Below are 26,580 nucleotides of genomic sequence, written 5' to 3'. Positions count from 1 at the left end.
AGATCGAGTTTTGGCTGGTGGCAGTGGATACTACTTTGTATATTCGACCGCAAATATTTTCCTATGGGATTTTCCCATTGTTCGAGGCTACCACTTTTTAATATAGCCTCAAACATACCGCCGGTTTATTAAATTAATATAAAATCACTGGTTGGTATTTTTTGCCGAAACTCGGTTCCAAAATGGCATTTGTGTTCGCTCCTGTGACTCCAACCCAAGTCGGGCCCTTTGTTCCACTTTTTGGCGGGCTTCTCCACAGAAGCCTCCAAAAGTGGTGCCACTCTGTCTGGGTACCACAGGGGGTTTGGGAGGGGGTTTAGGCACCCTGGACTGAGTTGCCTTGGCAACTCAAGTCGCACTCTTGTGTGATTGGCCCAAGTGGTGAGCCACCCGGCTCACCACTTAGCATGTTTGATTGACAGCTAGGCTGAATGAATGGGGGTTTGCTGCATAAAAGCAGGGCTTTGGGGACTGAAACTTCAGAAGTCGCCACAGGACCTGAAGAATCCAAAGAGGGAGAAGCTGAGCCGACCTGCAATGACGACACCACCGGTGGAGCCCTGCTGAACCGTCTCACCACTTTTCCCGACGACAGAGGAGATCTCCAGCCCGGAGAGTCTTCTTCCTTTGACTGGTGGGGATAACCAGTTTGCCCGTCTTTTCGCCTTCCCGGATCCTCTCGTGGCCGCCTTGCCTGTGCCAAGCACCCCGGCAACCGGGACACCACGGTTTTTCCACTACCGCGAATAAAAGGGTCATACCTTTTAACCAGAGAACTCTGTGGCTGGTTTCTTCCCTGGCAGTGCAACGACCTTCAGCTTTCCTCCACGTCGAGACCATCTCTTCCTCTGGACGACGCCGTGACTTGCACCTGCTGCCAGGAACAACTGCTCCCGCTGGAGGATCCTCTCCACTTTGAAGGTACTGTGTTCGCCTGGCCTCCCTCGCAACGGTCTGTGTGAGGTGACTCTTAAAGCCTCCACTTACCACTTGGGTTGGCCCTAGGCTGGCTAACTGAACTTTTCTGAGCTGACTTAATTCTTTTCTGAACTCCCTGCAAGACTTTTCAAGACTTTTAAGCTGTGTGATCTTGGGCGCATTGGTACTCTGTTCTCTCTAAGAGGGAGCCTGGCCTCTGAACTTTTTGCTCACAAGTAGACTTGACTTTCCTGCCTTGCTGGGTGCTTCTAAAGTATTGTGTTGTGTGCTTTTCCTAATTTCTGCCTTTTCCCTCCCTTTTTCTTAACTTATTGGAGTGCCATCTTTAGTTAAGCGCTCACCTCTGTCTGGAAATAAGTGGTGTTAGCTAAGACTTGTCTAATAAGGAATAGGGGATGTACATCTAGTAATAGTGACTGTGTGTTGAATTTACTTACCTCTTTTTGTGCTAGTGTAATTTACAAGTGTGTCTTTAAATAAATAATTATATACTTTTACACCAAAGCTCTGGTCAGTGTTTGCTTGTACTACTGTGTCTCTGTACCTATTGTGTATACTCTGCATACTGCCTAACTCATCTTGAGAGAAGTCTGACTGCTCAGCCACAGCTACCAGGTAAATCTGGGTGGTACAGACTGCTACCAATTGTGTTTACTGCCAACCATCTGTAGTCCTAAATCTTTTGCAGTGGTCCGTAAGGGAACTGCACAGGTTTCTGCCTAATACCATTTCATTTCTAAAACTCAGGACATCCTGTCCTCACTCTCCCCCCTATCACCTCCCTCCCTCTATTCCCTGCTCTTCCTCTGCCCCTTCTGCAGCCACCCCCTCCCTCCTTATCGCCCTTTCCCTTTTTCTCAGCAGATGAAATTTCTAGACAAGTCCAATCTATGGAAGTCTTGTTGAAACAGGTTCATCCCTGTTCTTCCAAAACTATCAAGGACCACATCGACTCTCTGGCTCCTGCCCTGGCTGATTTCTGCAATCATTCTTTCGCCACCGGAGTCTTCCCATCCCCTCTGAAGAATTCTCTTGTGCACCCTCTTCTTAAGAAACCCTCTGCCGACCCCTCCTGCCCAGCTAACTATCGTCCAATCACCATCACTCCCTTCCTGGGCAAGTTCCTGGAGTAACTGGCCATCTCCCAGCTTAATCTCCACACTGAATCTGTTGGTAGTCTTCACGACCATCAATCTGGCTTCAGAGCGGCCAGAAGCATGGAAACTGCTCGCCTGAACATCCGTGAAAACCTGCTCTCCAACCTTGACTCTAACACCCTGCGCGTCCTCATCTTGCTTGATCTCTCTTCTGCCTTTGACACTGTCAACCATGCCATCCTGCTCAACCATCTCCATGATAACCTGGGTATCACTGGTCAGGCTCTGGCGTGGCTGACTTCTTTCCTCTCCGACTGACCCTCCCAGGTCCAACTTGGGTCCTTCCTCTCCGATATCTTTTTCTCTACCTGTGGTGTCCCCTATGGATCTAACCTCTCTCCCTGGCTGTTCAACCAATACCTGGCACTTCTTGCCGACCGCATCGCCGCTCTCTGTCCCAATTTTCAGTGCTATGCGGATGATACCCGGCACATCTTCAGGCTATCCCCGGCCTCCTCCTCTCCCTCTCTCGTCTCTGACTGTCTGTCTGCTATCCAGGCGTGGTGTGCCTCCAATGACCTCTGCCTTAATGCCAGTAAGACTGAAATTCTACTCATCCGCACACCCAATCCCTCCTTCCCTGCAGCTCTCTAGCCAGCCTCTCTTGGCCCTCTTCCTACTCACACCTGCAAGGCTAAAAACCTTGGGGTCACCTTCGACTCCACACTCTCCTTCTCTCCTCACATTACTGACGTCTCTAAGAAGTCACACTACCAGCTGCACCTCCTCAGAGGTATTCTTCCTTTCCTCTCCTTCCCCCAGAAGCTCACTGTCTCCAGAGCTCTGGTTCTCTCCAGGCTGGACTACTGTAACAGCCTCTATCTAAAACTGCCTGCCTCTACCCTCCACCCTCTGCAACTTATCCAGAACAGGACTGCGAGACTTGTCCTTGGCCTCAAGCCCATGGATCGCATCTCTCCAGGACTGAAATCTCTGCACTGGCTCCCAGTGGTTGCGAGGATTAAGTTCAAAACCCTCTGCATTGTCCACAAGGTCTTCTTGGGCCTGGGGCCGCAATACCTTCAGCTCTCTCTTCCTAAATATCTTCCTTCTCGAGCTTTTTGCTCATCCGCCTCCAACTCCCTCAGGGTCAGTCGTTTCTCCAAGCAACGAGTTGGTGGTAGATCTCTCTCATCGGCAGGGGCCTCCCTCTGGAACAGCCTTCCTGCCTCCCTTAAACTTGAGGAGAACCATCTTCGGTTCCGGAAGCACCTCAAAACCTTCCTCTTTGCTTCTGCTTTCTCTCCCCCTTCCCCTGTTGAAGTCCTGGCTGTTACTGCACTGGTTACCTGGCCACTCTTCTGATCTCGGGACCAGGACCCGCCAGTTGCACACCTGCACTGCCTCCCCAGCAACCCTTGCACATGGGGACTGTTTCTCTGTATCCCTACAGTCCCCCTACCAGCACTTACGTATGCACTTACCTTGCACTTGCCACCTCTGACCTTTTTACTCTTATTTATTCTACTATCCCATGTACTGCACTTTCCCCCCCTCGCTTCCCCCTCGCACTTTTCCCTTTCCCCCTTCCCAGGCACCTGCGCGATCTGAATGACACTGGGCCTAGTAAAACCGTTGTCTGTCTTCCCTTGCCCCCCCCTCCCTTGCCTCGTCGTGCCTTGAAACACTTGGGTATAGGCGCGTTATAAATGCCATATCATATCAAGACGCACAATACAGAAGGTGCAAGTGTGCACGAGAAAGCCAAAGAAGACAAAGGAGAGCAAGAAGGGGTGCCAGAAGCACCGGAAGGTGAAAGGTTGAAAAGAAAGAGCAAGGAATAAAGGGAGGGGCTAAAGATCAGAATGGTTGCGCTTAAGAGGAGCAAACAGCCTGGTGTTTTTGAAAGTCTCTGAGGTTACCCCGTGAATGAATCACATGTGAAAGAACAGCATATGACAGTACGGTAGATCCTGACAAGCTGAACTTGTGTTTGAAACAGAAAAGGGGCCTGAGCTTGGGCAAGGCAACCCTAAGAGGCTTAACAAGGTATAATATCTATTAGTTTGTGATGGTTCCATGTCTTTATAAGTAACAAAAACATTTTCAGTGAAACTAAAATAACGAACACATTTCAAATGTATTTCTCCTTTTTAATGTGGGGGATACTGCAACCTTCCCTCCCCTAAGTCCCCTATTACCCAGCATTACCACTCAACCCCCACACCCTTATTAATCCCTTACCCTACCCACATATATACTTTTACCAAAAATCTGAAATTTCTTTGTCATTTGTATTTCACTGAAAAGGCTATTTGATATAATGTTTTCGTTATAAACATTGTATACCGTTTGTGATGCTGAAGGAATTGAAGCTTCCGGAATGGAACCCTGAGAAGCTTAAAGAGGAACTGTGTCATATTTCTTTTGTGGTGTCTGAAACTTGGAAGAGTTAAAGCTTGGGGAAGGCAATTCCAAGGAACCCAAAGAGCCCTGTTGAGAAGGTCTCACAAACAACCCTTTTTGATTGAACTCATTTTTGTGACATTGATCAAACTACACCTGGTGAGAAGACCACCTGAAAACCAACCTTGGTTTTCTATTTTTTGTTGAACCACTATGTTTCCTTTAAAAAGACTTCCTAACATGTTTTGGCAAAGAGTGAGGGCAAGCATAGGTTTAGACACAGGCGGATCTTTATTTTGGACTTTCAGATATCGACGGACCTTAGAAACATCAGTTAAGGGAACCATCCCTTTAGAGTTAGGGCCAGTTAGGCATTACACCAACCCAGGAGCTTAATAAATAAAGGTTTTGAAACTATCTCTCTTGATACCATGCCTGTCTCACACTTAGCTAATGGAAGAGTTCTTATTCCAAGCCAGGAGATTGACTGCCTTCTCATGGGTAACAGTCTGTCAAAGTTCGGATTTCTCAATGTTTGACAAATATCACTGGACTAGAAGAATGGTTTCCTTCTCATAGTTTACATTCAGTACTTTAGCAGGCTTTTCTTGAGTTACTTCAAGTCTAGATTCTTCCTCATTTCTTTAGGTTGTCTCCACAGATTTTGTATTCCCTCAACTTGAACATTGTTCTTTAACTTGCCCCCACCAGAATGAGGGAGAGACTTCCAGAGCTCTCCTTGACTCTTCAACGTTTTACTGATACTCTTCAAATGGCCCCCACTGGGACGAGGAAGAGGCTCTCTGAGTCCATTTTATCTCTTCAATAAAACAGTCTTATGGGACTGACCAGAGAGTTACCTCACAAAATGATCTACTTCTCTCTTGTCTTTTTGTTTCACGTTCTCAAGTTTTCCCGGCCCTCTCCTGAACTTATTACTGTTCCACTGCCTTCTCTTTGCAAACTCTTTACCGGTTTTGCAGGTTTGTTCTCTCTTTCTTCTTCCGCTCTTCTTTGGCCAGCTTGACTTCGCGGCCCGTTACTGTTGGTGATCTGGGCCAGCCGTCCACCTGTTACAGGTCGCGCAACCACCACAGTTCTCATACTTCTGATGCAATTGCCTAAGTGTCTCCGCAGCAGGCTAGTGTTGGTGGTCTCATTGTAGGTCTTGGACCGCACGCTCCACCCAGCACACGGACTCAACTTCCCTTTGGTTCGTTCCGTCACTTCACACCACTGCTTCTACACAGCCTTTGAATGCCCCATTTCAAACTCATGGGCTTTCTGGCAGCCTCCTAGCTTTCCGACTAGTACTTCCAGATGTTATTTTTCTATCCTTTTTTACTGTTTAGCTTAAGTAGCTGGGACTGCCCCAACATAATGACAGTTCGATTAAGAACAGCTGGTCGAACCTTCATCATGCTTGACTGTAGAATTCTTGGCTTCTTCTTCGTCCCATTGCTTCTGACACATTACACTAACACAGACTTTATCATATGTAAGGAAGGGTTGGGTGTTATTACCCTGTGGGGTTGGGAGATAAAGGGGCAGTGTTCCGGACTCACGTCCTTGTCCCCAGGAGAGGAGTCTCTTCCCCATGAGATCCTCCCACATGTTACCACCCATATGGGGACTATTGGTTAGCGACCTCATCTCCATTGCTGCCATTCCTCCAATTATAATGGCCTTTAGAATGGATGAGACAGTAATAGGTGGTAATTAACAATACTGGACACAAAGGTTGACAAGACACTACTTGCGATGGAAGCAGCCGATAGAACTCACAGGCATTTGGTTCAATATTGAGAGATCTATCTTTCATTGAGGTTTGGAAGTTTTTCTGCTAGGTAAAAGGGGACTTTACATATTATTCCCATGTTCACAAAGGTTTCCAGAGAATATACATATTGTTAGCACTCTTCTCCTGGGTCCTCTGTTTTACTAAGACTGCTATTGGCCCAGGTTACTGGACGGAACATGTTCTGGTTTTCCTTTGGTTCAGGGATTTATCCACCCCTACTTCAGTATGAAAGCCATGGAACTATACTACATGGTGTTAGGGACTTGGCGGTATACTCCAATATCGCTGACATTTTGGGAAACTACTTTCAGGAGAATTAATTACCTGACCGACTCAAGAAATATCTTGAGATGAAGGGAAAGCCATCTTGATCATTAGTACTTGAAGTTGAAAGAGGGATCCTGGAGGACTACGTTCATGCATACGAGTTATGTCCTACAGAAACCGGTTCCCGAAAGGCCCTGAAACCTCTTGGAATGGCTTAGAGCCTTTCTCATGTATCTGTGTATCTATGTATGAATATGTATGTGTTCATATACATGAATCTCATGTAGCTGACCTTCATGCACAAGCCATTCTGAAAACTAGACGATCATATTTCTGTAGAGGGAATGAAGTAAACCACTTTGTTGCGGCTAAACAGCAGAAACAGAAGAAGTGCAACTTTATCCCTCGATTCACTGGGCCTGATCAGAGGAGTAACTTTAAAGAAGGGGGTAGAACTTCTGGACTCCCATTAGGATGTGCTTTATTCCATGCCCTGAATTCCAGCCATACTAATCACACACCTGTTGAATGGTGATCGATTAATGCTTGCACAATCTTGGAAGACTCTAGAAGGGCCGATGGTGGCATGCTGTTGGGTCAAGATTCAGAAGGTTAAGATGATGGAAAAGGTTACCCACTTGATTAATAATAAATTAGCCACCGTCACTAGGATCTGGTCTCCCAGAAGTCATCATGTGAGCTCATAAGGAACAATTGTTTCACAAACCGAGGCTGCTCTGAAACCTTTCATGAGGGCTTTACATTGACACACGTTTGGATGGCCTCTTTATGAGTACTTATGCGTACCAGGGATTGTTCTGCTTCAATTGGATGCATTTTAATATACTTGGGGCTGCACATAGGGGGTTTGGACGGGAGGCTGGTTTACCCATTATGGGGATAGAACAAATACGATGGTTCACTCTATTCATTTGTTTTCTTCTTTTACTTTCCTAACTCCAGATTTGATTATTGGTTGAACTGGAAATAATGTCAAATGGAAGTGTGTAGCAACACGTTTTGTGATGTTCCTAACTCACAATCCAAAAGGTATAGAATGTTTGAGAAAAAAGAACTTCTGAAAGAGAATACTGCCGAGCACAAAAATAAAAAGAAACACCAACCTTGAAACACAAAACAAACACAACCCCCAGAAAATGGATAACCACAACACAGCAGAAGAAACACCCACCTAGAACTTTGTCTAGATCAGGTTGTTGTTGGTCTTGGTGTCCTCCTAATGGACTCAAATGTGAGATTCCTATATAGGCAGGCTTATTTCCAGGTAAAGGAGTGCAGCAGATTCCCTGCCCAGACACAATGAGCAAGGGACATAATGTCCTATACATCCCAGGTTCAGCAACCCAACCACACTATATTTTATACAGGAGCACACACACTACTAAATCCAGGAAGCTACATCATTGCAGGTACAGGAAAACCTTGTGACTAACAACCAAATAAATCCCACGAAAATGCAATCTAGGGTACTGCCAAGATCAGAAATGCACCAATATGACCCACTTGATGATAACTTCAAAACAGACCTGTTCCTGATACCTGTGGGTGCAAATGACACAATATCCAAACATCAAGCCAGATCATCTTCTGCATGATTCAATCTGCCACAACCATCAAGGATACACATGGTCAAGAAACTCAAGGACACAACTGTCACTCATCACCTGGCCACATACATGAGAATACTAGGAGAAAATCGAAGGAGAAAACATTCTGAAAAGGTAAATCCAGGTGAGGAACATTGCCAGGATATATGAACTATCCCTACACATGGCCGCCACTGACAAGCGCAATGTCACATCAAGACTAAGTACCCAACAAAACAAGGAATAACAGTATGTGATATTGAGAGATCGAATGGAAAACACATGTGCACACCACATGAAAATAGAATAGAATCCATCCTTGAATAGATTACTGAGAAGCAGAAAAGACGACAGCCCAAATGTTTATGGAGAGTGGACTACAAGAAATTAAACTGTTAATACTACAGATAGTCACTGAAAAAATAAATACAAATAATCATCAATAGAAAAATCATTGAAACAGCAAATATAATTCAATAAAAAATACTTTATTCGGCAGAGGCGGTCGTGACCAAGATGGCAGAGAGGTGCGACGTGAGCCCCCTACCATCTCCGTCCACCAGACCGCAGTGTGCTCACTGAGGCGACTGATGTCCATGGTGGCGCACCCAGAGCGGGGGGCATCTGCACTGCATGGCTGGCCCCTCGGTGACCCTCATATATGGAAGAGGGGTGTCAAGCGAGGAGGCCCGTGATGCTAAATATGGCGGCCCGCCGCGGGTTCTCCATGTGGTTGGTGACACCGTGCTTACGGAGTCCGCATGAGAGCGCAGCCGAAGGGGAGACTCCGGAGGACTGTGTGAAGCTCAGTGGAGTGAAAATTGGCGGCGAAGGGAGAACTAAGGCTCCGGCTGCTGGAGTTCCTATAGTTCTGAGGCCGGACTGCATGCCCCATGGGAAGAAGTCAGCAATATTCTCTGGTAGCAAGGAGGGACCCCCCCCCCCGCCAGCAAGGAGGGACCCCACCCTGGAGGGGGGGGGGGGGTTGGTGTCGTCACCTCCCGTGCGCCCATGCGGGGAGGGGTGGGTGACATCATCCCCCCCCGCGACCATCCTCGCCATAAATACACCTGGACATGGGTCGCAGGGTCTCTCCTTTACGGCTTTCAGAGAACGTTGCAGCTGTGCCCGTGCCTGTGGGAAGAAGGAAGCGGTCCAGTTCGAGTAGTTCCAGTGGTTCCAGTGAAGGAGTGTCGAGTTCGAGGGGGAAGTGAGGAGGTAAATTCTATGGTGCGTGGGGTTTTGCATTTGGGCGATGGTTGGACGCGGTGGGTTTTAATTATGGGGGATACCTTGTTGGTTTGGATTTGAACGACTAAGGGGTCGCATGTTTTTTATTGTTTTAAGGTCCAGGCGGGTCCATGAGATGTAAATTTTATGGCGCGTGTGGTTTGCATTTGGGGCGATGGTTGGAGGCGGAGGGCTTTATTTATGGGGGATACTTTGTTTGGTTGTAGTTGAACGACGAAGGGGTCGCATGTTTTATTGTTTTAGGGTCAAGCGCGGGAGGTTGGTGCGACGGGTGCAGTGCTGGGAGGGTGGGTTGATGCTTTGAGTGCGGTTACATGCGGTGGGTGGTGGAGTCGTTTGTTTTGCCACGTGTAGGGGGGGGGAAATGGAGGATAAGGAGCGCACAAGATGTGTCATGAAAGTTTTATTTCAAGTGCGGGCGGGGGGTAACACTTGGCGCACTCCAGAGGGATGGGGTGGATTCCTTGCTGGTGGATTATCACGCGCATATGGGCCACACGAGGTTCTATGCGTATCCCGCGGGGTTTGGGGAAGGTGGAAACTTTGGAATGCCAAGGCAATACCCGAAGGAAACACAAGCTTGTACTTTTCACCTTTATAAATAACATCGCACAAAGTTCTGAAGATAAGACACAGGCAGATGTATGAAGTAAATGTTTAAAAAGAGCGTTCTTTGTTAGTAGCACGAATCGGACTTTTAAGAGTCGTGGTTAACACCCACAAGAGGAGACGCGCATACAGTGCCAAGGGTATGTTTATGTTAAGTATGACTTTGAACCCGGGGGATGCACATGTTCTGCATGTTGTTCTGTGTACTTGGAAATTAGACTTTCTCGTGGCCTGCAGGAGTTGAAGGTTAGCGCCTATGGTGCAATTGCAAGGGGGGGGGGTGGGAGAGGTCGGTACAGGTGGGATCTCATGGGGATAAGGATCGGGGAAAAAAAAAAATTATTGTATAGTGGCACGCGTAGGGTCGTCTCTTTTGTGACAGGGGGGCGGGACCATTGCTTTGGGGGTTGGTCATTGGTTCATCATTTATGGCCCACCGTGTTCGAACCCTGGAGATGCGACTCGAGCTGTGAGTTGGTCGCCCCCGACATTGGCGAACGGTGTGTGCATGGTTGGGGGAGGGGAGGGGCGGAATAGGAGGTCTGCACACGACGGCAGGTTTCTCATAGGGAGGGGATTTGCAAAAATAAAGCAATTAGCCAGGCAACAAGGCAGGAAAGTGGATTAGTGGGTTATGAGTTGTCTGAACCAGCAGAGGGGCCAAACAAGGAAGGGGCAAAGGAGAGTGCAGGTCGTTTTAAAGTTATTTAAACATGGCGGGGAGGGGGTGCAACTTTGCCACGACGCCGTCCTGCAATGTGAATCTGCCGACGCAACCACGGGAGCAGGTTGGTCGCAAAAAAAAAAAAAAAAAAAAGTGGATGGCAATGTTTGAAGGCAAACTGTGAGGAGGATCGTTCGCGGGCAGCGAAGGGTGCAGGGGGGAGGTCTGAAGAGGGTTAATTACTGGCCTTCAATGCGCACAGGTGAATGGGGGGAGGGGGTTCATTGCATAGTATGGGTCAGGGCTTGACGGCTTCAGGGGCAAGGAAGCTTGGGTGCATGGGATGCCCACGCCATCCCTAGCGCGAGCCACCTAGCTACTAGGGTGCCAGGTGACACTATCATCCGCCTGCCAGGATGTATGCGACACTAACGGTTCTGCTTGGGAAACAAGGGGTTGCAGCTCGAGTTCAGTAAGGTCAACACGCACCTCTGCCGTTTTATCAAATGCCCTGGCAGCATGTGATGGTGGGGTATGGGAAAACCAGGTAGGAGAAGGTAGCTAGACAGGGGGGAGCGGGGTTGCACCTGGTGGAGGGGCGGGGCAGCTCAATTTTGGGCAGCCAGGGTCTGTTTCCATTCCTTTCGACTCTCCCCCCCCCCCCCCCCCCCCCTCTGGCACTATAGGAAGTGTCGTCAGGCCGAATACGATAGTTATTTCGCATCCTTACTGTTCATGGCCTGGAAGAATGTCATTGTAATTTTCCCTTGTCCCTCCCTTGCCTTGGAGCTGGGGAGAGGGTCTAGTGTTTTATTGGCAAAAGGAGGAAAGTGTAACATTTAGGATCTCGCTGGGGAGAAAGGGTGCAAGGCACGGTTTATGTAATACTTGCATGCTTATAGGGACAGCTGGTTGTTACAAATGCTTGTTGTTGTTACCATTTGGGGGGGTGCTCTTGGTATCAGGCAGGGCCCACTGATGTTCACAGTCGGTTGCCGGGCAGCGTGGTCCACTTTGGGAATGGAGGGGAGGTTCACTTGGGGGGTCCATCAAGGGGCGAAGGGTTGGGCGGGTTGCAACCCGAGCTCAAATGGGGGCGTGGTCTTTTCTACGGGGGGAGGGGGTCAGGTTTAGGAATAGGACGCCTGACATTGTTTGCGTAGAGGGGACATGGTGGGCATGAGAAATAATGCATGTGTTGACGAGGGTATAAACTTGAGCTAAGAGTTCAAGGGTAAGATGAACCAACAATAGTTACAGGAAGAGAGCATTCTGGTAGAACAATTGACGGCATAGGGTATGCCTACTGATGGCCTTGAGAGGGTAGCAGCGTCAAACGACATAAGCCAAGGTCATGCATGATTAGCAAAAGATTAAACAGAGCATTTTGGGCTGAGTGCAGGGGCAAACACACCCGCTCTGGTAGGGGAAGCGATGGAACGGCACGGGTGCAATCTCCGCCACAGGCTTTCGTGGGGGATGGACAATGGCGCGGGGTAAGGTATGGGTAAGGTAGGGTGCGCAAGCCTGACTCCCCCTCTCTCTCTGACAGGAGAGGGGTCCTCGGGTGGCGGGTGAAGGGGGGCAGAATGGAGGGGGTCGCTACGAGGGCCGGAGCACGCGCACATTGACAGGGGGTTGCAAGGAAGGGGGAGTGGGCGATGGTAGTGTTCACAGGATGGGAGGATGGTAGAATAGGCAGGTCTCTCAGCACACCGAAAGGACAATACATAGCCCGGGAGTATGGTGTTTTTGGGGGGTCAACGACGGATTTGCCGACTCACGCACCGTGTTTCTTTCATCCTTCAGGGTCCACCAGACAGTTCACGCACCACGCAGGGACTGGAGCCATCGTATTTTGCGCACCAGGTGGCACGGAATCAAAGGTCGAGATGTTCCATTCACAAGACGGCCCCGACATGGATATAATCGCAGACACGCAACTAGATGGAGGGACAGTCGAGGTGGAGACAGCCCTTTCTCCCGCACAGGGACAGACCATGAACGCCGAAGCTTGGGCCACATTCTCTGTGCTCGCAAAATCCGTAGGGTGGGAAGCGGCGATGATCAAGATGGGGGCCCCCCAGCCGTCCGGCGACGCGATTACCACGCAAGCAAGCATCTCCCCGTCCCCCCATAACAGCTCCGACTCTCAGTCTTCATCTGGACTGGGGGAGTCTATAACCTCACGCAAGAGACAAGCGAAAATGAGCGGGTGCCCCAGGGGTAGGAAGACCAAGAAGGAACTAGAGGAGGACTTGGCAGAGCTGACTGCCCTAGTGGCTGAAGGAAGGGACAGGGGGGCATCAACGTCACCGGCGGGGGATCGCCTCAACAGAGCGGGGCTCCCTGCCCCTATTTGCGAGGCTCAGGAGGATGCTGGGCCGAGCAGGCGGTTTGGGCCTCCTCCAAGGGGACGCACCTTTGAGGGTGAGTTGGACTGGGGAGCAAAAATGGACATTATAATGGATGTGCTGCGCGGGGGAAATGCCTTGGCACAGGGGAAGGAGACAACCAGGGAGGTAGGGGTAACGGGCCCCAGCAAGGTTTGGGCAGCCGGGGAGAAAACCACAGCAAGAAACGTTGGGGATGGGGCGGCGCAGAGCAAAGGCAACAGGCTAGGGGGATCAGCGAGGGGCGAGCAACCGGGTGAGAACACAGCATCTCCAGGTAAAGCAGCGGAAGGGCTCCCTGCAATCACAGAAAACAATTATCTGTGTTGGCACATACCGGACTGTGTGCAGAAGGAGATTGCGAAAGGAAGGTTCATAGACACCTTTTCATTGTTAGAACACGAAACCAAAGGTTACGCCACCCTACAGGCCAGTGGGAGCAGAGAGGTGGTGAAAGCTAGGAAGAGGGTGAGGCCCGAGGAGAATTTGCAGAATTGGGTGGCGGGTTTCAGAATCTTGGCACAAATCATAGTACAATCCAAGCCTGAACAAGGGCCAGCGCTTTACAATTATAGCCAGTGCGTAATTGAGGAGCACAGGAAGTGGGGTGGTACAGCATGGCTTTTAAGGGACCAGAGGTTTAGGAAGAGAATGGAGATCGACCCCAAGCTAAAATGGGAACACAAACTGGTGGAGGATTGGCTGGATCCAAGGCCGGTTTCAGCAGACAGCCTTATCACAAAGGGTCCCAGCATTTCAGGGCAGGTTTTGGATGTCCCACGCTCAGTTCAGCAGGCGTTGCCAGCCACAACAAGGACAGAGCGCAAGGAGTTTACACAGATGGAACACCCCCAAGGGAACGGTGGGGGGAAGGGGATGCAGAACCCACAGCCAGGGAGTTTCAGAGTAGGAAGAGGGGGCGCGGGCACGCAGGGGCTGGGGCGCCCCCCTCACCCGTGCAGAAACTTTAATGAAGGGCACTGCAATTGGTTGCCAAACTGCCGTTTCAGGCACGAGTGCTCGATTTGTGGCAGCATGGCTCACGCGGCAAAATTTTGCAGGTCACCGGGAACTGGCCCTAACACATGGCCTCACAAAGAGGGAGGGGCACCCAACATGTAAATACTTGAGCAGCCACGAGACTGCATGTGGAAACTGGAAATTGGGAAGTAACAATGAAGTCAGCAAGGGGGGGTGAATTGAAAGTTTGCACTGGAAACAGGGATCCGGCAAGTACGTTGGTAACAGAGGGGAAGGAGGGCCCCTGAGAGATTAGGGGAGGATAAGGGGGGGGTTCCAGAGGAGGGGGCACTCTGGGATTGGCAGCTTAGGAGATCCAAAGAAACTTGGGGGAGGGCCTTGGAGTGCGGGGGGTAGGGGCCAGGGGGAGCAGGGGGGAAAGTGGGGGAGGACCCCTCTGTAGCGAAAGGCAGGGGAAGAGGATGGGGATAAGAAGGATGCTGGGCTCTGGGGGATAGGTAGCGCTTGATGGATGGGGCTATGGGGCTCTCTAGAGCAGGAGGGCGCGATGGGGGCCGGAGGGGATGGGACAACTAAGGCGAGGAGAACTAGGGCAGATCGGGGTCTTGGTGGAAGGGGGGAGAGGGGCTCCCTGGCAGGATGGGCTGAAGCTAGACCTGTTTGGGGAGAGAAAACCAACAATGATTAATAATTCAACCCGGGGAAACGGGAAGAGGGAATACAGGGGAAAGGGAGAAAAAGGAGGAAAAGGAGACCGGAACGCATCCTTTAGAAGGAGCCTAAGCGGAAATGGAGAATGGAAAGAAAGTAAAGCACGGAAAAAATTGCACTTAAATAGCGTTGGGGAAAGAAAATGAAAAGAAAATTGCAAAATAAAGAAATGGCCAAAGGGTAGAGAGGGACTGGTGAGGAAGGGACTGGGCGCCCGCGTCGGGTCCCCCCAGGACCCGAAGGGGCGGGGGGGAAGGTGCTTGCTCTCAGCGCAGAATCCCGAGTGTAAACGGAACACCTGTAAGCTAACTCCTGACTTTATGTGTAATAAAGTTTGCTGTGGCAATTTATCTCCCACTCATACCACTGGTCCCTGCCTATTTTTAGGATTGAAGGGGCTTGGGATGCCTTGGGAGGGGGGTAGCCGGGCAGGAGAATGAGAGTTGGAATGGGGAATGAGAGAGGGGGGGTGGGGGGGGGGCATTTTGGGTCGACAAGGGCTGCCACCGTGCCACCCCACTGAGGGTGTCGGCGCTAAGAACTTGCGGGTGAATGGTCGCGCAGAGCCGGCCATCTGCTGTGGGAGTCTCCTGGTGGAGCATGGTCTCCCCGGCTCCTACTTAAGCGGCCCTGGGCCAGGTTTGCAATAAAGCATACCTCGCACTGCGGGGGTCCCCACAACGGCAATCATCTTGTCAGAGCTGGAGGGAAGCCGTCATCTGGCTTTGTGGAAGAGAGGGCCTGCTGTGTGCTATGAATGCCTTTCATTGAAGATCCAGCTGGTTGCCCGAGGGACACCCATGGAGCTGCAGCGGCTTTGAATTGTGAGCCTGCTTACAGCAAGTGGCGAGAGGAGGGTTACCCTTGTTGCCTGAGAACCTGGTGCATGGTGGACACTGGATAAGGACTAAGTTTCCAAACATCTGTGGCTCTGGGCTGCGAGGGGCGACTTAGACGTGTCTGCAGCATATATCCCTATTGCGTGAAGTCTCCAGGGGCTGGTCGTGGAGCACTGCAGGGGGACGAGTCTTCCTCTGTTTCACACAGCCCCACAGGGGGGATGCCCCAACATAGCAAGAAGGGCAAGAGTAGCGATAGTCACACAGATATGGCTCTCCCGAGCAAAAGGCTCATGCAAGCCGACAACATGAGGAAAGCGTGGGGGGGGGGGCAGCAGCCGACGCCAACCATGCCGCAACTTATGCCAGACTTCCTGACCCGCTCACTGGCAGCCCTGAAAAGAGAAATCAAAAAGTCCATGCAGTTTGAGATCCAGGACCTCGGTAAGGAAATGGTAGACTCAACCCACGACTTAAGGATCGTGGAGCACTCAAGGTTAGGGTTGACCATACCGAACATCTGACGGCAGAGGTGGAAGCAGAGCTGCAAGAGGTTCGGGGGGGCGGTCGCTTCCCTTAGAGGGGATACAGAGGCATGGAGGGCCAAATGTGATGCCTTAGAGAACACGGCATGGAGAGAGAACCTGTGCATTAAATATCTGAAGGAAGGGTCAGAAGTTAATGACAGAGGGTTGTGTTCAGCAGCTACTTTCGGCAGCTACTGTCGGACACCGCCTGGGTTACCAACAAAATCGATAGAGCCGACGGAGTTGGTCCCAAAAGGAACTTGCCGGACCGCCACCTGGGGATGTCGTCATTAAGTTCCATGATTATAAAACCAAAGAGGCAATACTGGCAGAGGCGAGGAAGGCTGACCGAATCCAGTTTCTTGACTCCGCGGTACAGATTTTCCAGGACGTGTCCCAACCCACGCTGCAGAAGAGGAGGAATATGAAGCTGATTACAGAGGAATTGAGGCATCAGGAAATAAGATAGCGCTGGACCTACCCTTTTGGTCTGCAGTTCAAATTGGAAGACAAGGACCACACGATCTACTTGGTGGCAGATGGGGCTCAGTTACTTGACCGCCAGATCCCGGACAATGCCTTCTCTGGGCCAACATCTTCGAGATTGCCGGACACCACCAGGGCTTTGTGGAAAATGGTGCACCGGGGTAAAAAGCGTCCCGACCAGTGACTTTCGCCTCTATGTGTGTTTTTCTATTGAAAGGCCATTGAGCTCAGGGTGGTTGGGTGAGGAGAGCATTTGGTGGGTGGTGAACCCTGGTGTGGGGTGGCTAGTTGATGGTTTGCAGAGCCTAGCTCTGGTCTACTGCCAAAGTCTATTGTTACTTGAAAAATCTGTAATAGTGTTGTGGTTTGAGGAGTGGTGAGGGGGACTATCTCCACAGTAATCACTAGGATGGATGAAGGCTATCAGGGGATATTTTGTGGAGTACAGGGATTTTATGGTATTGGATATGTTATTTGGTTATATCGTTTGCAGGAGATGATGTGTGTACTTGTTGAAGCAGGGCGGTTTGGGGGGGCTTAAAAACTCTGAGTAGAATTTCTAGTAAACCCCCCCGGAGATAAGGGACACCCACAACATCCAAGATGGTGATTAATGTAGCCACATTAAATACCAGAGGGATTAATACCCCTAATAAATGCATCCTGCTATTTAGTGAGCTGAGGCGGCTAGACCAACACTTAGTTGCCCTTCAGGAGATGCACTTGCTGGGTGGGGACCAAGGCAGGCTGCGTAATAGACTGTACCAGCATCAATTTCAAGCATCAGCAGATGGGAAATGTGCAGGGGTGGCCCTGATGATTCACCAAGACCTGTGCTACATGCATATTAGTACTAAGAAGGGGCAGGAAGGGAGGTATGTAATAGTGATTGGGTCTCTACGAGGGTAGTTGTTGACTATAGTCGTGTTCTATGCCCCGAACGCCACTCAGGGAACGTTAATGTTGCAAATGCTTGACGCAGTAGTGAAATAGGGCCCAGGGGACCTACTTATTCTAGAAGACATGAACTTGGTTATGGGATGGGGCCCAAGATAGTCTGTTCAGTCCACCTATTAAGTGATAGGGGCTGCTTCCCAGAAATTAAGAACCCGTTTTCAGGACCTGAATCTGGTCGACATATGGCGCATGCACCAACCTGCAGATAGAACCTACACTTAGACCACTCAAGTGCACGTGTCCGCTTCGAGAATAAACTATGTTCATGTCCACTGAATTGAACAGACTAGATATGTACACAGAGATAGAACCAATGACTCTAGTGGACCATAGTGCGGTCACAGCGCATCTTGGGGACTGGGAAGGTCACCACAAACAATTCCAATGGAAAATGCCCTCGGGCTCTTACGGGATCAGACCTGCTTAACTGAGTAAAAAAAAGGGATCAGGGATTATTTAAAAAACAACAACCCAGCTGACAGATCCTATGTTAACCATTGGGATGCTCTTAAGGCGGTTGCTTGGGATAATATGATTTTAAACGCAATTGCAATGAAGCGTCTGCGGGGACTGGAAGAACCGTGTCTCCTACAGGAACTAAATGATGCAGACAAGAAGTATAAGAATACCCCAACTTGGCAGAATTTCAAATTACTGCACACCACAAAGAGCCATATAAAGCTCCTTAGGACACAACGAGTGGAATGTACTTGGCATCACCTGAGGCATAGATACTATGAGAAGGATAATGTGCCAGAGAGGATGGTCGCTCACCTCCTTAGGCAGCCGGCTAATCGCTCATTCATTCAAGTCCTGGCAGATACTCAGAGCAAAGAATGGGGTGATGAAGCCAAGAAGAGGGAGTTGTTTTCTGACTTTTATTGCTCACTGTACACTTCGAGTGGGCCTAATCATCAAGACCAGATTGCCTACCTTAACAGGATCAAACTGAAGCAAAGAACGCTGTCGGACAGGGATCTTTTGGACTCCCCAATCAACCCACTAGAAGTGATCCAAGCCATAAAAACATTGAAACCAAATCAATTCCCTGGCCCAGATGGTTTAATTGCTGACTTTTATAGAACACTCGCCCAACTATTGGCAACGCCATTGGTAGATGTTTTTAATGTCATTCGGGAGGGGGGAGGCCTCCCAGAATCCATAAAGGAGGCCCACGTGGTGCTCAGACCCAAACTGGGCAAGGACCCCAAACAATACTCCTCTTGTAGACCGATAGCCCTCGCAAATGTAGATAAAATAATCTTCACTAACATTTTAACGGGAAGGTTTGAAAATCTGATGACGGCAATCATGGGCCTGGGTCAATCCGGGTTCATATGGGGAAGAGGCACAGCGGACAACATCAGGAGGGTCTTGCACCTAGTGGACATGTCGAGCAGGAATCAGGCGGACTCACTATTGCTGGAGCTGGACGCCGAAAAAGCTGTCCACAGGGTTGAGTGGGGATTTCTGAAGGAGGTCCACAGGCTCCAAAATGCAACATATGATTCTTGTCAACTATGTCGACCCGACAGCTCATCTGATGGTAAATGGATCATGCACACAACCAATTAGGTTGTGTAGAGGCACACGACAAGGGTGCCCCTTGCATTGAGTATAAGGGCCAACACTCATATCAGAAGTATAATTCGGTGGGCGTCCAGCATAAAATAAACCTATTTGCTGGCGTCATCCTGTCCCTTACTGATCCAATCCAGTCTTTAGCCCAGCTTGAGGAGGAAATATATAGGTATGGGGTGGTCTCGGGATTCAAAGTCAATGGCTCCAATTCGTAAATACTTGGGCTTAATACCTCCTCCCCATGTTGAAGTCTGAGCTGCAGCAGAAATGTCCCTACTCCTGGGCGACTAAACCACTGGGTTACTTGGGAATAAACATACCGGGAAACCTGTCCCACATGTTTAAAGATAATTAACCGACCTTAGTGCGCACTATTAAGAATGACTTGGAATGATGGGATGCCTTACAGCTATCCTGGTTTGGCAAAATGGCCATAATAAAGATGTACATACTCCCAAGATTCTTGTACCTTTTTCAATCTGTCCCCATTCCGGATCCTAGGTGTACCATTGGGGGGCTGGGAAGCCATGCTATTGTAGGTCCCATGGGGGGTGGGAGGAGTGCTCGCCCAGAGTAAATAAGCATACATTGTATGCCCCCAAGACCTGGGGGGGGGCTCTCCTTCCCCAGGCTCTGGGAATTATTATCAGGCTGTGCAAATTAGACCGCTGATTGACTGGGTGCAGAGGGACTCAGGGAAAATATGGGTGGGCATGAAGCAGGCGGTGGTGGGTAGCCACCTGTGGACCCAACCGTGGCTTCCCAAACATAGGAGGGTGATGGGTCTATATATAAACCCTATTACGAGGGCTGAGATGGAGGTATGGGACACCTTGAGTAGGCCAGCTGAGGCATGCTCCTTCCGGTCACCGTTCACTCCTCTGACTCACATTGAGGACTTCACCCCTGGTAGAAACGATAAAGAATTCATGCAATGGGCAGTCAGGGGCTTGGAAAATGTGGGGGACCTTTTTGCTGGAGGGAAGACTAGGCCATTTGGGCTCTGCAAAGTGGAAAACGGACTCTCTGAGGTAGACCGCTTCCGCGATCTTCAGGCTAGGCACTAGGTCCTTCACTCTAACATTCAGGGGCTGGCGATTAGGCAGCTCACCCCGTTGGAACTGGTCTTCCAGGAACCAGCTGATTCCAAGGGGCTGATTTCCAAAATGTATAAGGCTATCAACACGCTGACAGTCCCAACCTAAAGGTCTTACTGTGGTGGGAGAGGGAGCTGAAAGAGGAGCTGGGAAAGGGTGTATAGGGGCCTCTTCTGCATTCTTTCTCTCCTCGGCTGGCAGAAACACAATCAAAGATATTGACGAGGTGGTGCAGAGCCCTTTCCCGGTTGCAGCATTCTCACTTAACTGGTTCCAGTACGTGCTGGAGGCAGTGCGGGATGGAGAGAACCCTGCTTCATACAATTTGGGAGTGCCCAGGAATACAGGATTTGTGGCTCGAGGCCAGGTCAAAGCTGAAGGAAATTCTAGGGGTTTATATAGCAAGGGACCACAAGCTTTGTATTCTGGGATTAGACACCCCACTGGAACAGCGCTTCATGAGCCCAGAATGCAAGCTGCTGGCGCACCTACTGCTGGCAGCCAGGCTGTCAATCCTCCACCTCTGAAGGAAGACTGTGCTCCCCTCTGTCACACTATGGTTGGACAAAGTGTGGTCCATGCTTGGAATGGAGAAACGCAGCGCTAACACGAGGAACTCTTTTCTCCCCTTCACGGCTACCTGGACACCTTTTCTGCAACACGCCCAAGAGGGTTCTAATGCCCTCCTTTGCTCAATTCATTTGAGAGCCCTTAACCTGGTGGAAAAGCCCTAAATTACACTTTGCACTGTTACTGTTGTCGCTCTATGATCCTTCTCGATACCCTGTTTAAATAAGTTTGTTGTTTGATTGTACTTTTGGGAGGGGCGGGGGGAGAGAAAGGGGGAGGAGTTGAACATATAGCATGAGATTTTGATATTGTATACCGGGCTGTCCCGGTTTATGCTAAGAATGTCAGAAAACCAATAAAGTCCTACTTGAAGAAGAAGAAGGTTATTCCACAGCCAAAGTAACCAAACCAAAATATTGCACAAAATGGCGTGTAAGAATAAGAAACTGGAATATCCAGGGGTTGAAATCACCAATTTGTAGCAACACAAAATACAAGGGGTATTTAGCCGGTCAAGTGGCACAGCGAGTAGAGCGCTCGCTTTGACATTAGTGCAGAGCCTGCGAACGCAGGTTCGAATCCCGGCAGCGTTTCATCCTTCCGAGGTCGATAAATGAGCACCACACACCGTGGGTATAAGCAGCGCTCAGATACCTAAGGGTTCGTAGCGCTATATAAATGCCAAATTATTATTATTATTATTATTATTATTATTATTACTGAAAAAACAATCAACCACAACATCATCGTAACATATCAGATCTGGTATGGGAAATCATCAACAAAAGAGCACAGGAATGGATCCCAAGAACTTATATTGAACCACACAAAAATCCAGAACAAAGTAAAGGAAGATATTTAGAAAGAATGAACGATCTGGTACAAAACAGAAAGACAAACACATATCAGTTAAGTTGTACACACCAGCTGTGGGATTGCATATCTAGAGATCTATTCCAAAGTCAGACAGATGTATATGTTATATGTATGATGGTATATGTGCACTACATATACCACCCGTGATATCCCCATATTCCAATCAATAGTATAGAATAGTATAGAATTGGAAGCTGTGCCCTTCCAGGCAAATGGTGATATGTGGGTTCCTATACGCTTAAACTTCCAGAGATATAAGACCTCTTATCCATTTTCCTCTAGTACACAGTCCTACCCCAAAATTCTGAGACAAGAATCGAAGCTATTTTCCGATTAATATTCGACTATTTAATTAAAAGATATCAAACCAAGGTGGTCCCCTAACTTTACGCTCGGAAAATCACCAACAATGTTAAATAATCACAGGCAGTTTATCTACGAATATATAACCTGCCTGTAAAAATCTTGCTGCTTTCCACTACACATATAAATCAACTCTATGTATTATTTTCTAGATTGCAAGATCAATGCACATTTAATGTCGCCACTTGTGGGCTCGCATAACTTATTATTCTAATTGACCACAGACAATTTAGTGCACTTTATTTTCTCTAACTTCAGTGACAAGTGTTAAGAGCATGTTTCAATATAGCACATGCCCATAATCTTCAAAACACATGTCCACATCTGTATAGAATCATCACAGATGTATATGGTGCTGTTGGCCTCCACTTTATGCATGCATGTAAAATACAAATTATTGTCGGTTACATCAATAATCTATAGGCGTGGGTTCAGGGAATCCGTGCTTTCATTTTAGAGCGCTTATGGCTGCAAAAATCAGAGGCCCTCATTAGGACCCTGGCGGAAAGGGGTTTACGCCGGCGTAAAGCATGGCGTACCTTTCCGCCAGACTACGAGTTCCCGTAGCGCCATGGTGATTTTTACGCCTGCTTTTTGCAGGCGGAAAAATCCATGGCGCTACGGGACTTGTTGTTAATTACGCCATCGTAATTTACGGTGGCGTAATTAACACCTTCCCCACTCCCATTATACCCTATGGGGCAAAAATGGGAATGGGGAAGGGTAAATGGGGATTGGGGACTTACCGCCCCGCCAAGGTCGGAATGGGCCGGTAAGTCCGCCAACCCCCATGGCGGAGTTGGCAGCTTTGCGCCATGGACCATGGTGCAAATTGCACCATGGTCCTCCGCCAGGGTCGTAATGAGGCCCAGAGTCTGATACAAGATTGGCAAAGACTTTAATTCAGGCAAAGAATAAAGAGGAAGCCTACCTCTCATTAACTCTGAAAGGGGTTTCCCTGCTTCTAATAAAGAACAAATGAGTCAGTCAGAATGTGCAAGTGAATAAAAAGAGTCCACCGTCATGTCAAAATCCCTACTTCTATCCCTTACATTTATAACAAATAAGAAAAAGGGCAGTGGGTCTTCTTGGTCCAGAAGAATGACTCCCTTCTTCTGGGTGATGAGTCACAGTTCCAACCATAGGGGGAATTTCACTTGTGAAAATGACTGCCTTCTCCAGGTCTCAGTTCCTTTATCAGGAAACAAAGTTGCAGCTTGTAGCATCTTAACGGTTCAGTTCCAATGCAAAAGAAAAAGTCCCAACTTAAACATTATTCCTTCTTGAACATTGTTGTACTTCAGTATTGGGTTCCTGGAGAACGCCTCCCTTCTCCAGATATATGGTTCTCAATGTCCTCACAGAGCCTGGGTCATGACTCCCTTCAGCGCACCTTCTTTTGACACAATACCCAATTTTCTTGGAAGACCGCAGGAGGTATTGTCTCCTTCTCCTGAGGTCTCCTTGCTTTCCAGTTTAAAGGAGCTCAGCAGAATGACTCCTTTCCCCACCCCCTTCTCAGACTTTCCCAATTCACAGTTCATACACAATCTTCAGGGAGGAATATGCTCCTTACCCTGTCTAGTTTAGCACTTCAAAAGCTCTTATTTCACATGAGTTCCCATTCTTATGGATGCGGGTCCCAGACCTCCGCGTTTCTCCAGACTGGGTGCGGCAATCCTGGTTCACTATCCTGGCAGGGTTCTATGTGATTATTTCAAAAACATTTTCAGAGAATGCTTTTTTAACTAAACATTTATAACAAAAAAACCATCACATTTTTATTTTTTTTATTTTGGGGAGGCCCCCCACAGCAAACCCCTGTTTTGCCTATGCTTTTAACCCCAGCCTAACCCCAGCCTAACCCCCTCCCCACCCGTTGTAACCCCTTACCCCACATGTAAAATTAAAAAACATTCAATGGTTTTGCATTGTAATTATTTTAATTAAAAAAATACTTCTCTGCTTTGTATTCATTACAATCACTGGATACCTCCTGCCAGATACTGTGACTATGAAGATAACTGGGGTTGATCTTCATAAGAGAATGCAGGTCCGAGACACGTGGGATTTGTCCCTTTTGATGCAGCAGACATAGTTCACTATCCTTCCTGCCAGGCACTGCGACTATGAAGATGACTTAGGTTACTTTTCATAGAACGATGCAGGTCCCAGACCCGTGGGATTCTCTCACCTCCACCCCTTGGTGCTGCCGTTCCTTTTTGCTAGGTGTCTTAGCTCATACCTCAGGGGCTTTGTTTAGGCCCAACATAGTAGCTCCAGCATCTGTCAGTACCTTCTGGTACCCCTTCAACCGCCCCAGTAGCCCTTATACTCATACCTTTAGGGGCACTACTGTCTCGGCCTGATCGGTCTCTGGGTACTCCGCCCTCTGCTTCAGGCTTCTCTAGGCTTCTCCGCTCTTCTGGCGTGCTACAGCGTCTCCGTAGCAGTCGTAGATTCTCAGTGGGTGCACCTTCCTGCAACCGCACGGCCCTTCTAGGGAGGGCCTCTCTCTCCTTCCTGGTTTCCCACTTCAGCTTGGAATGGGTCTTTCCCAATTAGCTTTCAGGGCCAACTAGACCTAGACATTCAGGTTCTCATGAGTGCTCTCTATTTCTCTGCACTTCTTTTTCATCCCAGTACTTAAGGGATACATGCTCCTTGAGGAGTCCACACTCTTCCTCATCCCAGTACTTCCTATAGTGGTGGCATGACAGAGACATATAGTAACACTAGGGAAAGTGTTGTTGGAGGAGGGGTAGGAAGGTGTGTTAGGGTTAGGTGGGCTATGGGGATACCATGTTCTCTCCAGATGAGATCCTCCCACTGAGTACCACCCCCAGTGGAACTCTCGGATAGCGGCCTGGACTCATGGGAAGGGGCTCCCCCTAGGGGAGAAGTGACGACATCAAGGGATTTGTCATAGTGCACAGGATACTCGTTCACTTACTCAACACAGGAATATGAAATTATGATTTTGTGAAAGTATAGGAATTATCCCCCCATTCTTTCTAATAAAGGGTCCTCTCCCTTCAGAGCAATGTCATTATAATGATTTTTATAGTCATTTTAAATTCCATCATTCTGGAATGGAAGTGTAGAAGCGCATCCCCCCAACCCTTTTAAATATCCCAAATATTTATTTTTTATAATTATGGCTTCCGCAATTGAACAATGTAATACATCACTGTAAAATTATGACGTGTTATACACCAGTTCACAATTCCAGTTTCGAAATACACCTGTGAAAACACATGGTTAATTTCACTTCACTACTGTCAAAAGGCAATGTGCATTTTTGCGCATTAAAGCCATTCGTCTAGTTTAAATCAGTTTTCCACCAGTTTTCAATACAGTCAGAAAGCAAGTGCATTTCACACTGCAAAATACCACAGTATTCCATTATAAATCAGTTCCACTATTTCACTTTCTTTCCAGTACTCCACCCACCTCTTTCCGTGGGTCTACTGATAAAGGATTCTTGGAGATATATCCAATGGCCTTACGGCATGTGCACTCACTTCTGGGTTTTTCTTTAAAGGCACAAAACTGACATTGAGTCTCACAGATTCCGACTACTCTCACCCAGTCAGCCCGGGCTCATCAGTCTCTGCTTGCAATCAGTCCCATGGAATTGGGTCTACTCGAGCCAAAGCTTGCTTCATGCCAGCCTCCCTTTGAATGAGACCTGAGGGGAGCCCCTCCCATCAATGCAAGGTATTATCCCACTTCAGCACTCATGCATTCAGGCAGATATGCCGTCTGCAGACCTTCCAAACCCCATGAGCTTTCTCTACTTTCTATGGGTTTGAGCTTAAATAGAGTCTTCATTTTCCCACACCATGTCACCTTACATATTTTGTTTGGTTGTATTTGGCCTTCCATTGGTTCTCTAAAGAATTCAACACACCCAGAGTAAACACCCAGTGATTTAATAAGTCCATCCTATCTGTTCGATTGTTTTGACTCAAATCCATATTTCTTTGATAACCATTGATAGGAACACGGTTTCCATTATTGCCATATGGATTTACTGAATCGCTCAATCATACTCGATTCAGACATCATACTGTTGGGCAAAAACTCTGGAAAGCTTCTAAGTGAAGCCCTCTTGAACTCAAGATTTAAAAATCTTTCAGAGTCCAGATTGGCGGAACTCCAGAGCTCCGACCTATACAGGGCAGCTGGTAAAGATTGCTTTTCGTACAAGTCAAGGGCCAGGGAGATTGCCCCACTGCCATGGCGGGAGAAACAACATTTTGTATTCCTCCACTATACTTCCTCAAACTGACCTCGGCCTTAAGCAATTGTTGGGTCCACCCACCAGATTCGTAGAGCCTGGTCCCTAAACAGTAAAAACATTTGACTTGTTCCAGCCTTGTCCCATCTATTACTATTCTCAAAATCACTGCGTCTGCGCGAAAAAAAAGCACTGGCCATTTCCTGGATGCCATTCTAGGTGCATCAAGACAGCCCCCCTCCAGTGCATCCACCATACCCTGGATATAGATGCAAAAGAGGAGGGGTGCCACAATCCATCCTTGAGGTACCCCCT

At 48.6% G+C, this 26,580-nt stretch overlaps 1 protein-coding gene across 5 annotated transcripts in view; it reads left to right on the top strand.

Annotated features, from left to right (window-relative positions):
* Window positions 1-9,200: 9,200 nt before the first annotated feature.
* LOC138528654 (uncharacterized) overlaps window positions 9,201-26,580 on the top strand; it is a 67,115-nt gene continuing 49,735 nt past the window's right edge. For 3 of the 5 annotated variants that reach the window (XR_011284195.1, XR_011284198.1, XR_011284197.1), the window contains exon 1: window positions 9,201-9,335. Coding sequence is in view for 1 of the 5 variants with exons in the window: in XM_069640475.1 (XP_069496576.1) it covers window positions 12,534-14,156 (1,623 nt within the window). In the remaining 4 variants the exon portion in view is untranslated. Of the gene's footprint in view, window positions 9,348-12,450; window positions 14,289-26,580 lie in introns of those variants that run through there. The other 2 variants (XM_069640475.1, XR_011284196.1) reach the window with 2 other exon arrangements.

The sequence above is a fragment of the Ambystoma mexicanum genome, chromosome 7q (genome assembly GCF_040938575.1).
Source record: "Ambystoma mexicanum isolate Mex_15411 chromosome 7q, UKY_AmexF1_1, whole genome shotgun sequence".
Taxonomy (NCBI): domain Eukaryota; kingdom Metazoa; phylum Chordata; class Amphibia; order Caudata; family Ambystomatidae; genus Ambystoma; species Ambystoma mexicanum.
Note: the sequence above shows the minus strand (reverse complement) of the source record. Positions and strands in the feature narration are given on the sequence as shown.